General features: G+C 37.5%; 2 protein-coding genes across 4 annotated transcripts in view; one reads left to right on the top strand and one right to left on the bottom strand.

The window, feature by feature from the left end:
* LOC115209695 (set1/Ash2 histone methyltransferase complex subunit ASH2) overlaps positions 1 to 12,872 on the bottom strand; it is a 172,675-nt gene that overhangs the window by 25,664 nt on the left and 134,139 nt on the right. The gene's annotated exons all lie outside the window — the stretch shown is intronic.
* The window catches only part of LOC115209696 (DNA ligase 1), an 83,998-nt gene that overhangs the window by 9,103 nt on the left and 62,023 nt on the right, over positions 1 to 12,872 (top strand). For both annotated transcript variants that reach the window (XM_029778182.2, XM_036501454.1), the window contains exon 2: positions 11,354 to 12,562. In XM_029778182.2, the coding sequence (XP_029634042.1) occupies positions 11,874 to 12,562 (689 nt within the window). In that variant the 5' untranslated portion in view covers positions 11,354 to 11,873. The remainder of the gene's footprint in view (positions 1 to 11,353; positions 12,563 to 12,872) is intronic.

Below are 12,872 nucleotides of genomic sequence, written 5' to 3'. Positions count from 1 at the left end.
AAGACAACCCAAAAGGTAACTAGTCCCTGCACTTTTTAAAGCACATTCCAGCAGTAAATAAATAATCCACATAGCACGTTTCTACACAATATCACACCACATATGCTTACATAATCAACACCTGACACTATAACACATATCACACACCACTACAACATTGTCTACATAATTACTTTCCATCAAAATAACACAACTCAGCATGTTTTCAACAAAAGCAGATGGAACACTAAAAGTAACATCAGATATACTAAACAAACCTTACAAAATAATCAAAACAGATGTAGTATACAAACACAGTTCCACATTCCCAAAAGACAATGCTGCAGACACCTTAGGAACATATGGGTCTTGTAGAAGTGCAGTACAAGCTTGCATGCAAACTGCAGAAAATATGTCATCAATCTTTTTATTGCCAAAAGGGTGTTGGACAAGTAGTGGGGAGGCATTTCAGGGATAGTTTACAGAAAGCACAGGGGATTGCACTGAAATCAACTAAAATAAAATGGAAAGTTCACAAAGTATAGCAAAGTTCCAAGATAAGGACCACCATCTAGGGTCAATCAAGTAACTCTACAGATATAAGATTAGCTAACATCATCCTTAGCATTATTTTAAAATTCACTTTTTCACTCTTGCATGAGTCAGATGGGATTGGTTGAGGCTAATTTCATATGGTTGGATGTCTTCCCCGTCACCAACCCTGACCTGTTTTCAAGCAGGTAATATTTCCCCATAGCCAGACATATTTTCATCAAAGATTAAAAACATGGGACCTCATTTATATCTAGTGAGTAATGTCAAGACAAAGATGGACACACACCAAACTTCTTTCAGTTTTTGACAACCAAATTCACTTACAAAGTTTTGACCAACATGTGGTCATAGTAGAAGACATTTGCCTGAAATGTCATGCCATAGGATAGAATTGGAAATCACATGATTGGAAAGTGAACAAGGGCAATAACAAAGATTTTTTTACAATGGCACATAATACAGCCAACTGAATTAACACCAATATTTGACTGGTATTTATTTTATTTACCCAGAGGGCAAACAAATGGTATCACCATAACCACCATCTCAATTGACAACAGCCACAAAACTATATTGCACACATGTGACTGAATATTAAACAAATTGTACTGTCTCTTTCCTAGTTAACAGTCTGTGATTGTAATGTCTTAAAAAAAAAGAAGCAAACCAGGCACTATGTATAGGTACAGTTCATTGTTATAGTGTTGTGACACTATAGAAGTGAATTGATTAAATGGGTGTTGTGATGTTTTATTAGTCTAGACTGCCAGCTTATATGATCTAGCTTCATTTCAAGTTGGCTAATGGAATTTCATTGTTTCTGAGCAGAATAATTTCATTTACATACCTCAGGTCACCCAGATGTCACAACCCAGTCAATCTAGTCTGCCTGGATGACATGACCAAGGTCACCTAGTTTCCATTATCCAGTCCACTCTGCTGCTACAACTCATTCCATTCAGTTTCCACTAACTAGTCAACCCAGTTGCCACAGCCTAGTCAACCCAGTTAACATGACCAGTGTCCACCTTGTTGACCTCACCCAATCAACTCAGTTCACATGGATACCACAAACCAGTCTACAAAGATATCAACAAGAAGTAAAGCACCAGATCATTTGGGAATGTTACTTATGACAAGCTGGTGTCATAACCAGAGGCTGAGAGATATTTCTCATTTGCTTCATACTAAGAAACCAGTATCTTGCTCTCTTACCCCCTTTCTTGGACTTAAGGGACAATTATTTTTAGCTTCCATATTTGAGGTTGGTAATGTCTTACGATTTCTTTCTGTTTACAGCAACAACACCATCAACTTCTTTATCATGTTTATACTATCAGCTGTAAAATTCAATGTAGATAGTATTTCTATATATTATACTAACGGCAAGTTACAATTTGTGCATGTATGTATATGAATATATATTCATATGTGTTTATTGCACTATATGTATTTAATGTTTGTTGTGTACTTGTGAATTTAAGTATTGGTGAATAAACACTATGTGGAGAGAGAGAGAGAGAGAGAGAGAGAGAGAGAGAGAGAGAGAGAGAGAGAGAGAGAGAGAGAGAGAGGGAGAGAGAGAGAGAGAGAGAAAGAGAGAGGGTGAGAGAAGGGAGATGTCACTATTTTTCGCAAAATGTCAATAAATTTAGTAACATCTACTTACCACCTCACCCATATGGATTGAAGAATGTTATAAGGTTAATCATCATTATCATTGTCACCCCGTACCCTTCCCATTGTTCCACTACTGCCACTTTGAATTTCTGTCAAAGGCAGAGATAGTAGTTAGTAGTAAGGGTGACCTAAGCTGGTGTGGTGGTGGTTAATGTATTTACTTTATGAACCCCAGTCCACAGCTCACTCTCACTATACCCCAGCAATAGACCCAACTCCCACCTCTGACACTATGTTTAGAAAATTCAAAGACTACCCTCCCCCACTCACATCGTTTGACAATCACTATGTCAATATAGCTATTTTCTTTTCAAGAAAGTTGTTGTTGTTTAACCCTGGGTAAATGTGTTAAAGTAGGCCCATGATCAAAGAGTTGGTGGCCATACTATTTGTTATCTTGGACTATATAATGTAGCCTTTCTTTTCTTTTAAAGGTGATTTAATTACTTCTACTGGGTTGATCAATCCTCTAGAAATGGAAGATAAAAATCTCCTAAACCTGAATGACATATTGTTTCAGAGAGGTAGATATCTCACCTCTTCAACACATATCATCACTTAGGAAAAGATTATTGTACTATATTGACCCACCTATTACATTGAAGCCTGTGAAGGATTTGGGGAGGAGTGCTGTGTGTTGAAGAGGTAAGATGTCTACCTCTCTGAAACAATATGTCATTCAGGTTTAGGAGATTTTTATCTTCCATTTCTAAAGGATTGATCAACCCTGTAGAAATAATTAAGTAATGTGTGCATGCATGTATGTTCATGAGTGGTTATACAGGAAATTTGGTATACATGAATGTACATGTTCATGTGCAACAAGGTTGTGTGGTTAAAAAGTTTGTTTTTCAACTACATAGTTTCAGGTTCAGTCCCACTGTGTGGCACATTGGACAAGTGTTCAAGTGTCTTCTACTATAGCCCAGACAGACCAAAGTCTTGTGGGTAGATTTGATAAATAAAAACTAAAAGAAACCTGTTATAAATATGTATTGTGTGCAAATATTTGTCTTCAGATCACATGATAGTTGTAAGCAAGTGTTATTACCATACAAGTGCTGTCTGAGAAAACATGTTCAAGCAGGGGGGAAATATTACCTTACTTGGAAACAGATGAGGAAAGGCATCTGTTTGTATAAAATCTATCTCAATGAATTCCATCTGAACCATGCAAACATAGTAAAGTAGATGTTAAAATGATGATGATTATTATTCATCCCACAAATATACACATACTATACATATATAGGCATATATATCAAAATGTGCATGTGTGCATGATAATCTGTGAGGTAAAATTCACCTGTAACAAACCAAGTTTAAATATGCATAAACACCACATAGCTTTGGTAAATGGAAAATTTAAAAGCTCTCCTGTCTTCCAATCCAGCATGTTAGAATGTTTGTGTGTGTGTATGCCCACACAAACACTTACAAAGACATGCACATATATTTTCACACATGCACATGCATACAAGTATGTTTTTATAAAACAAATACCCAGAATTTGAAAGGACATGCTATTGCATTCAATATAAAGTGGAACTTCATCAAGAGAGACAGACCACCCAGAAATGTTACAAAGAATGGTAGGGTTATACAAGTGGAAAAGAGCCCAGATAACTAAACAAACTTAATAAATGCCCATATTTATGTGTCAGTCAAAAATCATCACCAAATATTGCTATTTTGATAAATATCTACTGAAATACTGGAAAATAACACAAAACATCTAATTGGTTGGGCTCTGCCAGTTATATGTCAATTATTCCTGGCAATACATGTGGTTCACTCCTAGACAGTTCACATCTCCCACAAAACAAAAGTCCTTGTAGTCGTTTCCTGCCTTCTAAACTACAGCTGATTCTTCTAGTTCCTTTCCAAAAGGATCTCCACCAACTTTGCAGTTCTCTTTCCTCTTTTAAACAATGATGGCTCCCTAAGTACCCTCATGGAGAACGCAACCACCTTTACATCAAACTCTGCACTGTAGCCCCTGGGGTATTTGTCTCTAAATTTACCTTCTTCCACTCCAATAGGTTTCTCTACCCTGCTCAAAAACAAGGTCACAGACTGACAATGTCCTTTCCATTACACTTAAGCAATGCACTCAAGAACATGCTCCCATACTTATCAAACTTATTAATTTCTCAATTTCTACAGTGATATACTCCGACAATTAGAAATATGCTTCAATGTGTCCCATTTCAAAGAAAGGCAACTTCTCTAATCCAGTCAATTATCACCTCAATATTCTCACTTCTAACATCTCAAAGTAGTGAAGATGCTAGAATGAGAGTAAAGTAATGGAAACATCCATTAACAATGACATTCTACATTACTTTGAATCTCTCTCTCTCCTCAGTGACCACCAGCATGGTTTCCACAGAGCCATATCCTCTTATGTTATTCATCAGTGGGCTCTTGTTTTAGAGAAATCAGTAAAGTTTTTGACTGTCTGGCATGCAAAACTCCAACCAAAGGTTCCCACCCACAAGCTCCACCTCTCATCTTTTAGATCTGTAGTTTCCTATTGTATTCCTATCATACCATTGCAGAATGTGTTGACAGAGCTCTTTCTGCTCATCTCTCAATCAATTCTGGTGTTCCCTAGGGTTTGGTTCTGTCCCCAACTCTTCCTTCTAGACATCAATGACCTGATTACTGCCACATCCAACAATGTTCACTGCTATGTAGATGGCATAACCATTCCTCCCTCAGCATGCATCTTCCATATGCAACTTAGATACAACACACCAAGTTAACATTGATTCTTTAAATGGAGACCTTGAGAGCATTCTCCAGTGAGGCCATGCCAATTCTGTCTCTTTTATTAGAAAAAAAAACCCTTCTCAAGTGTTAAAGCAGTACTCCTATAAATAAAACAGCCTGGCACCCCACCTCACACATGGGAGAAACTCAGTTAGTACCTTCAGAGTTGCATCAAATACAGGGCCTCACTATCACTGAGGATCTCTCCTGATACAAACACATCAGTTGCATAGCTAACCTTTCTATTTAGGGCAGAAAATTTTTCATTCCCCAATAGTTGTTCATACTTTACAAGACTCAAATGAATCCAACAATGGAGCACTGTGGCCACATTTTGAATAATGTTGCTGCTATGCACACTGACATCCTGGATAGAGAAGAGCCACTTAGCTGATTGGTATACTAATGCACACACACTCTATTCACTAGTCATAGGCATGCTGTCTTGTCTTTTTGTCATTTCTGTCACTACTATAATGACCTCTGCTTTGAGCTGGGTGGTCTCATACCTCCACCACTCAGTTATTTCACCCACTCTACACCTCTTGTCACTCTTGTTGCATCTAATCCTGCTTTCCCAATACTGGCCTAGTCCTTCGTTCTCCTTCTGGAATCTTTTCCCTCCTCATGTCTTTTCTACAGGAGTTGACCTACAACATTAATCTCACCAGTTGTCAGGACTTCCTCTGGACTCGCCTTTCAGTAAACTGAATGATTGAATAGATCAATACTTTACTATTTACTTGGAACACTCACACTCTCGTCCTCTACTCACTGTGAAATACTCTCTATCTCCACAGTGTATTATTTATATTATCAATCCTTATTGATTGATACTTTCATAATTTCAATTGATTCTTAACATTAAATATTATGATGCAATGAGTTATGCCCCTTACATATTTTCAAAATTTAGACATTTAGAAATTCAATATTTCTAAATACCAAAAACTTTACACGAAAAGTGTAACAATTCATATATAGTGCTGATATTAGAGTAAAAGTTTGAACTTTTATACATAGCAACCTTAGGTATGAAATTGAGCTGCAATGTAATATGACCAATGCACTGTACAGTTATATATATTTCAGTCTATTATACATATTAAACACTCTGAGTGCGATGGGTAAATTGTTGTCATTTTATATTTTTAATTTCATGCATGTGCATTGTTTGTTTTTAATTTTGTTGACTACACAGTATAGTAGGGTCAGTTGGGCACTGTCTGTGAGAAACTGCATCATGATGCAATTCACTTTGCCAGAAATTTGGAAATGGCATGCTGTAGCTTGGCATTCGTGCTGGAAGAACATCCAGTCAACATCATGGTGTTAGGAGTGATCACTAGTGATGGCGACGTCACGCCTCTATTCATCTTCCCATACGGCCTCAGATTCAACACGGAGGCCTACATCAAGTGCCAGGAAAAGGTAGTGCTGCCCTAGGTCAAGAGGGTGGCTGCTGGAAGACCCTATGTCTGGCAACAGGACTGCACAATGCCATACAAGCAGGAGAACCCAGTCATGGCTATCAGACAATTTCTGCAACCACACCACCCCTAACATTTGGCCACCTAACTTCCCAGACTGCAACCCCCTTGATTATTATGTGTGCGGTGCATTTGAGCGAGAGACTACCACAACTCCTTGTAACACCAAAGATGAACTAAAGGCAAGGATTCATCTGGAAAAGTAACAAAAGATTCCGAAGTGAGACTGTGGTTAAAGCCAATGGCGATTTTATTGAATAAATTTTACTCTTTAGTATTTCAAGATATTTTTATGTAATTTTGGTAAATATATCAGTTAAAATGAGATGTCAGTGTTATTTTCATTTTTGCACAATTTAGATGACAGTTTATTCACTGCACCCTGTATATGCATTCATAGACATGTTTTCAAATATATATGCTTGTTAACTTTTACAGCTTAATTCAGCTTAATGTTAAACTGTTTTTATTTATAACTAAACATAAAAAAAACTAATATAGACAGATATACATACTCCCACACATATTATATATATGTACACACACAATCTCTATCCACCCACATAAACTCACACAAACACACAAATACAATCATACATATGCTCAATTACTGAAATATTTAAAGTGAGAGGAGCAAAAATAAGACTTGACTAAAGTTGTGCCGAGGTGGTGGCAGGAAGGGGGAATAGCTGAAGGTGAGAGGATATCAAGTATTTGGTAGTAAATTAATTGGACAAATAATTGCTCTTCCCCTCCCTCATACTCCTCCTTATGTGTGCTCTACATTTTGTTTTCATGCGTTGTCAAGGAAACATGTTGAAATAAGTAAATATATACAACTATTGCTAATGATCAAAATATGAAGCTAAAAGTGTATTTATAGCAGTTTATTCACAGTCATTATGACTGTATAGTCATTGTCATAGTGTCTGTGTGGGTGTGGGGTTGTGTGGATACACACGTGCGTACATTATACACATTTGAGTGTACAAACAATAAATAAAAACACTCAATATAAATAAGTAGACTTAAATTGGCAAACTGGTACAATAGTTAGCATGCTGAATAAAATTCTAAGTTCAAATGCTGTCAAGGTCGACTTAACCTTTGATTTTTTTCAGGGTTGGTAAAATAAGTACCAGTCAAACACTGGGGTCAATGTAATCAACTAGTTCCCTCCCTCAAAATTCAAAACCTTGTACCTATAGTAAAAAGAATATAATACTTTTCCTTATAAGCTAAGGTTATAATGGTAAGAGCTTTGTTATATATACATATATAATAAATATAATGAAGTTTTTACCATTCCTTACTATGTCTATTACATTATTTTTATTTTATTTTACCCTACTCTATTATTTTAACTTACTTTCCCCACAAGTTAGTTTCCTAACATTTGGACTCTTTGACGAAGCCTTGGGGATCAACCATTGTTTAATGCCTGTCCAATGTTTGTTCATCCCTGTATATCACTGACATGATGAGGATAACCTGGAAGATTTGGATACCTCATGGTAGAAACGGCTGTAAGAGTTTAGCATCTGTACACTCATATATAAATAAATAAACTCACTTAATAAATAGATATAATTGAATGTTTAGAGGCTGATGTTTGTCAATTGTTTATCCTCTCCATTTTCTTATTTGTCTTATATAACTATATATATATATATATTATATATATATATATATATATATGTATATATATATATATGGCTGAAGACAGCTGTGTAAAGAAGTGTCAATCTCTAACTATAGAGGGAACCTGTGGTACAAGGAGACCCAGAAAGACATGGGTTGAGTTGATGAAACATGATCTACAAACTTTGGGCCTCACGGAGGCAATGACTAGTGACCAAAACCTTTCGCGATATGCTGTGCTTGGGAAGACCTATCAAGCTAAGTGAAATCGTAATTGTGGAAGATACTGGTGTCATGCAAATGGCATGTAACACACACCTTTTGAGCACTGGGCCTCACAAAAGCAAGGTGGCTGATGCTGGTGGCAATGATGAATAACCAAGACCTTTGGCATTATGCCATGCTTGAGAAGAAGACCCATCAAGCCAAGTAAAACCATAGTTGTGGCACATAAAGCACCCATTACACTTTTGGAGTGGTTGGCATTAGGAAGGGCATCCAGCCCTAGAGCATGCCAAATCAGACTGGAAACTGGTGCAGCCTTCCAGGCCTGGTCAAACTGTTCTACCCATGCCAGCATGGACAACGAATGTTGAATGACGATGATATATATATATATATATATCATCATCATCATCAGCAGCAGTATTTAGTGTCTGCTTTCCATGTTGGCAAGGGTTAGATGGTTTGACTGGAACTAGTAAACAAGAGACCTGCACCAGGTTCCAGTCTGATTTGGCATGCCTTCTATGGCTGGATGTCCTTCTTAATGCCAACCACTCCAAGAGTATAATGGGAGCTTCTATGCACCACTGGCTCAGGTGCCAGTTACATGACACTGGCATTGGCCTTGATTACAATTTCACTTGGCTTGATGAGTCTTCTCAAGCACAGCATATTGCCAAAGGTCTCGGTCACTTGTCATTGCCTCTGTGAGGCCCAACATTCAAAAATCATGCTTCACCACCTTGTCCCATGCCTTCCTGGGTCTACCTCATCTACAGGCTCCCCACACAGTTAGAGATCAGCACTTCTTTACACAGCTGTCTTCATCCATATGCATCACATGACTATACCACCATCGTTGTCTCTCTTGCACACCACATCTGATGCCCCTTATACCCAGTTTTTCTCACAAGACACATGCACTCTGTCGTACAGGCACATTGACATTGCACATCCAGCGAAGCATACTAGCTTAATTTCTTTCAAGCCTTTGCATGTCTTCTGCGGTCACAGCCCACATTTCTCTGCTGTGTAACATAGCTGTTCGCACACAGGCATCATACAATCAGCCCTTCATTTTGAGAGCGAGGCCCTTTGTTACCAATAAAGGTAAAAGCTCTCTGAACTTTGCCCAGCCTATTCTTATTCTAGCAGCTTCATAGTCATCTGTAAACATATACACATTTACACATAAGACTTCTGTACCAAATTTCATTCACAAGTTATTGGTTGAGGCTAGTGCAGAAGACACTTGCTGAGGTGCTACAAAATGACACAATGAGATTGAATTTGGAACTACATAGTTACAAAGCAAACTTCTTAGGCACCCAGCCAGGCACGCACCTATACTATATGTGTGTATGTATACATGTAGGTATATATAGTAGTTAGAGCATCAGATGTGCAATCGTGAGGATGTGAGTTCACTTACTGGACCAGGCTGTGTTTTGTGTCACGAGCAAGACACTTTATTTCACATTGCTCCAGTTAACTCAGCTGTAGAAATGAGTTGTGACATCACTGGTGCCAAGCTGTATCAGCCTATGCCTTTTCCTTGGATAACATCAGTGGTGTGGAGAGGGGAACTTTCTAGGTTCAATCTCATGGTCATTTTTGACTGAAGGTCTTTATCCTTCACACACACACACACCATCATCATCATCATTTAGCGTCCGCTTTCCATGCTAGCATGGGTTGGACGGTTCAACTGGGGTCTGTGAAGCCAGAAGGCTGCATCAGGCCCAGTCTGATCTGGCAGTGTTTCTACGGCTGGATGCCCTTCCTAACGCCAACCACTCTGTGAGTGTAGTGGGTGCTTTTTACATACCACCCGCACAGGTGCCAGACGGAGCTGGCAAACGGCAACGGACGGATGGTGCTTTTTATGTGCCACCGGCACGGGGGCCAGGCGAAGCTGGCAACGGCCACGATCGGATGGCGTTTTTTACGTGCCACCGGCACGGGGGCCAGGCGAGGCTGGCAACAGCCACAAACGGATGGTGCTTTTTACGTGCCACCTGCATGGGGGGCCAGAAGAGGCTGTGTATATATATATATATATATATATATATATATATATATATATATATATATATATATACCTGGTAGACTTACACTCTGGGCAGATTTAACTATTTTTCCATAGATTGAAAAAGAATGAACAAAATATAATCAATTTTTTTAACCTTATTGGGTTTTCATATGAAGTGTCTACATCACTTCACCAATCCCAAACAAACAAATAGCCAACCTGTTTGTGTACACAACAAATCCAGTGGCTTCAGAGAAATGGAGCCACTGTTTTACATACTATAGGTATTTAACACTATTTAATATCAGTGCCAGTTCACACACACTCACACAAAATCACTTTAGTTTGTGTGTGTAAAGTCAAGAGAAAAGGAATTCATAATATAAGCATTTTAATAAAACACAAATACAAACAAGATATGTTCAGCATTTGTTTTTAAAAACTGAAACTTATTACTCATTTTCCACATACAGACTGCTACCTTATCATGTGTCTCATAAATCTGTCAAGTTTTCAAGAATAAATGTTAACTGAATACCATAGCCACGCGCGCACACACACACACTTGCCCATATGCACACACACACATGTATGCACTCAATCACATTTTCCCATATACACATTCAGTCACACATACACATGTATACACACAATATCCAGGTAAATGTACATGTATATGTCCATACACAAACTTAAATATAATGATCACAATGGGGAAGTCAGCTGCTTGTATCTGGGTGTCACTAGTAGAACAAAGAATCTATGGAAACTATAATATAATAGAAAACAAACTGAATAATTGATAAGGAACATTTCAGAATTCATAATAAAGGGAAAATGAAGAAAGGAAGGAAAAGATATATTCATTATAAGAAAGATGCAAAAACAATAACAACATAAAACAAAACTTTAAAATATTGCCACCAAGAACAAAATACAATAAGTTTTTACTTCTTGAAAACTTTTTCTTTTGTAGGTTGGAGAAGCAGGTAAACTAACCAAAACATACCAAGAATTCATTCAGTATGAGTCAACATTAACAAATGTTTTCCTTCTCTATAACTAACAGCAGTTAGTGGCTGATCTACTAGCTTCAATAAACTGTTGCCAATATCTTCATCCCTCTAAATATATCTAACTTCTCTGTTCTGCACTGGTCTGGTCTGAATAAATTTTGTTTAGAACAACAGCTCTCCAGTTTATTGAGCTGATGTTTCTGCAATAAGGCATGCTTTTATATGGCAGAAGAAGAGACAAAATCAGAGGCTTGGGTTATTTTAGCACTGATTCATGTAGAGACTATATGTACTAATAACAACAGCATCAGAGGCATTTACAGAAGAAATGGACCGAAATAAACAAACACTTGCTTCTCACTTTCAAGAAAATATCATATGAAATTCTAAGACAAACAAAAACAACACTGATAATAATAGCACCAGCAGACAGAAGAGTAGTTTATCATTTTCTGAGATAGAAGAAAAAAATTTCCCTCGATGGAGATGTTGCTGGTGTTGTCACTGACACTACTCTTCAACAGTGTGTCGATTCACTGTAGGCCTTATATACAAAAGTCAACTCTTAAGGAGGAAACAGACCAAAAAGGATTTCCTGTCAATTTGGAAACAAAACTGGCAGCAGTTGAGCCACACCTTCACCGTTCAATATCAACAAACAAACAGAATGGTTATATCCAAAACTCAACAGGTTTGTCAGTAACGTCTATTTCCGCCAACAGAGCAAGAAAACCCAGAGTAGATAATAAACAAGAGAAATACTTTATTGACAACGATCGAAAGACCAAAGCTGTAGAACAGACTACAAAGGCTGGCATCAACCAAAGCCAGGAATTTCTGTATAAACAGCATAAGGCAGCTGCACCTCTAAAATATGTCCCTGCTAGCAAAAAATCTATAGATATTAAGAAGGATTTACATGTGGATAAAAGTAATTCTTCGCAACAAATACCAAATATGGTTTTAAATGTTCTAACTGCAATAGTAGCATTTATTTGCATTGCATTGACTGTGGCAATCTTTAAATGCTGCTGTTGGAAAAAACAACCTACAGATGATGATGATGATGATGACAATGTCAAGGATCATATAAGGCAGGAAACAGATGAAGCTAGTGATGTTGACAACCAATCAGATATTTCAGAGAGCCAAGAGGAACAAACAAATGAGTAAGTAAATAAAAACCATTTTTATATTCCAATAAACCATGTCTAGTTTGATAATGTGTATGTGACATAAATGCAATATTTTTCTAAAACATCTGGTACATGTATTGCTTATCTTGTCACAGTGTTTGTAAACACATTCATTTCTCTGTCTATAAAACATCTCATACTTTTAGAATCTAGTATTTCTGCAGTACATTTGGAGCATCTGTCATTTATGTTGTCAAACACATGTGATAGTGGCACTTTAATGTGTCTGTAGTATTCACTCTCTGTAGTGTTCTTGTTACATCTAGTGATTGTATTAGATATA

Source organism: Octopus sinensis, linkage group LG3 (assembly GCF_006345805.1).
Source record: "Octopus sinensis linkage group LG3, ASM634580v1, whole genome shotgun sequence".
Classification (NCBI taxonomy): domain Eukaryota; kingdom Metazoa; phylum Mollusca; class Cephalopoda; order Octopoda; family Octopodidae; genus Octopus; species Octopus sinensis.
The sequence above is the reverse complement of the archived record's forward strand: the minus strand, read 5'-3'. Positions and strand labels throughout refer to the sequence as shown.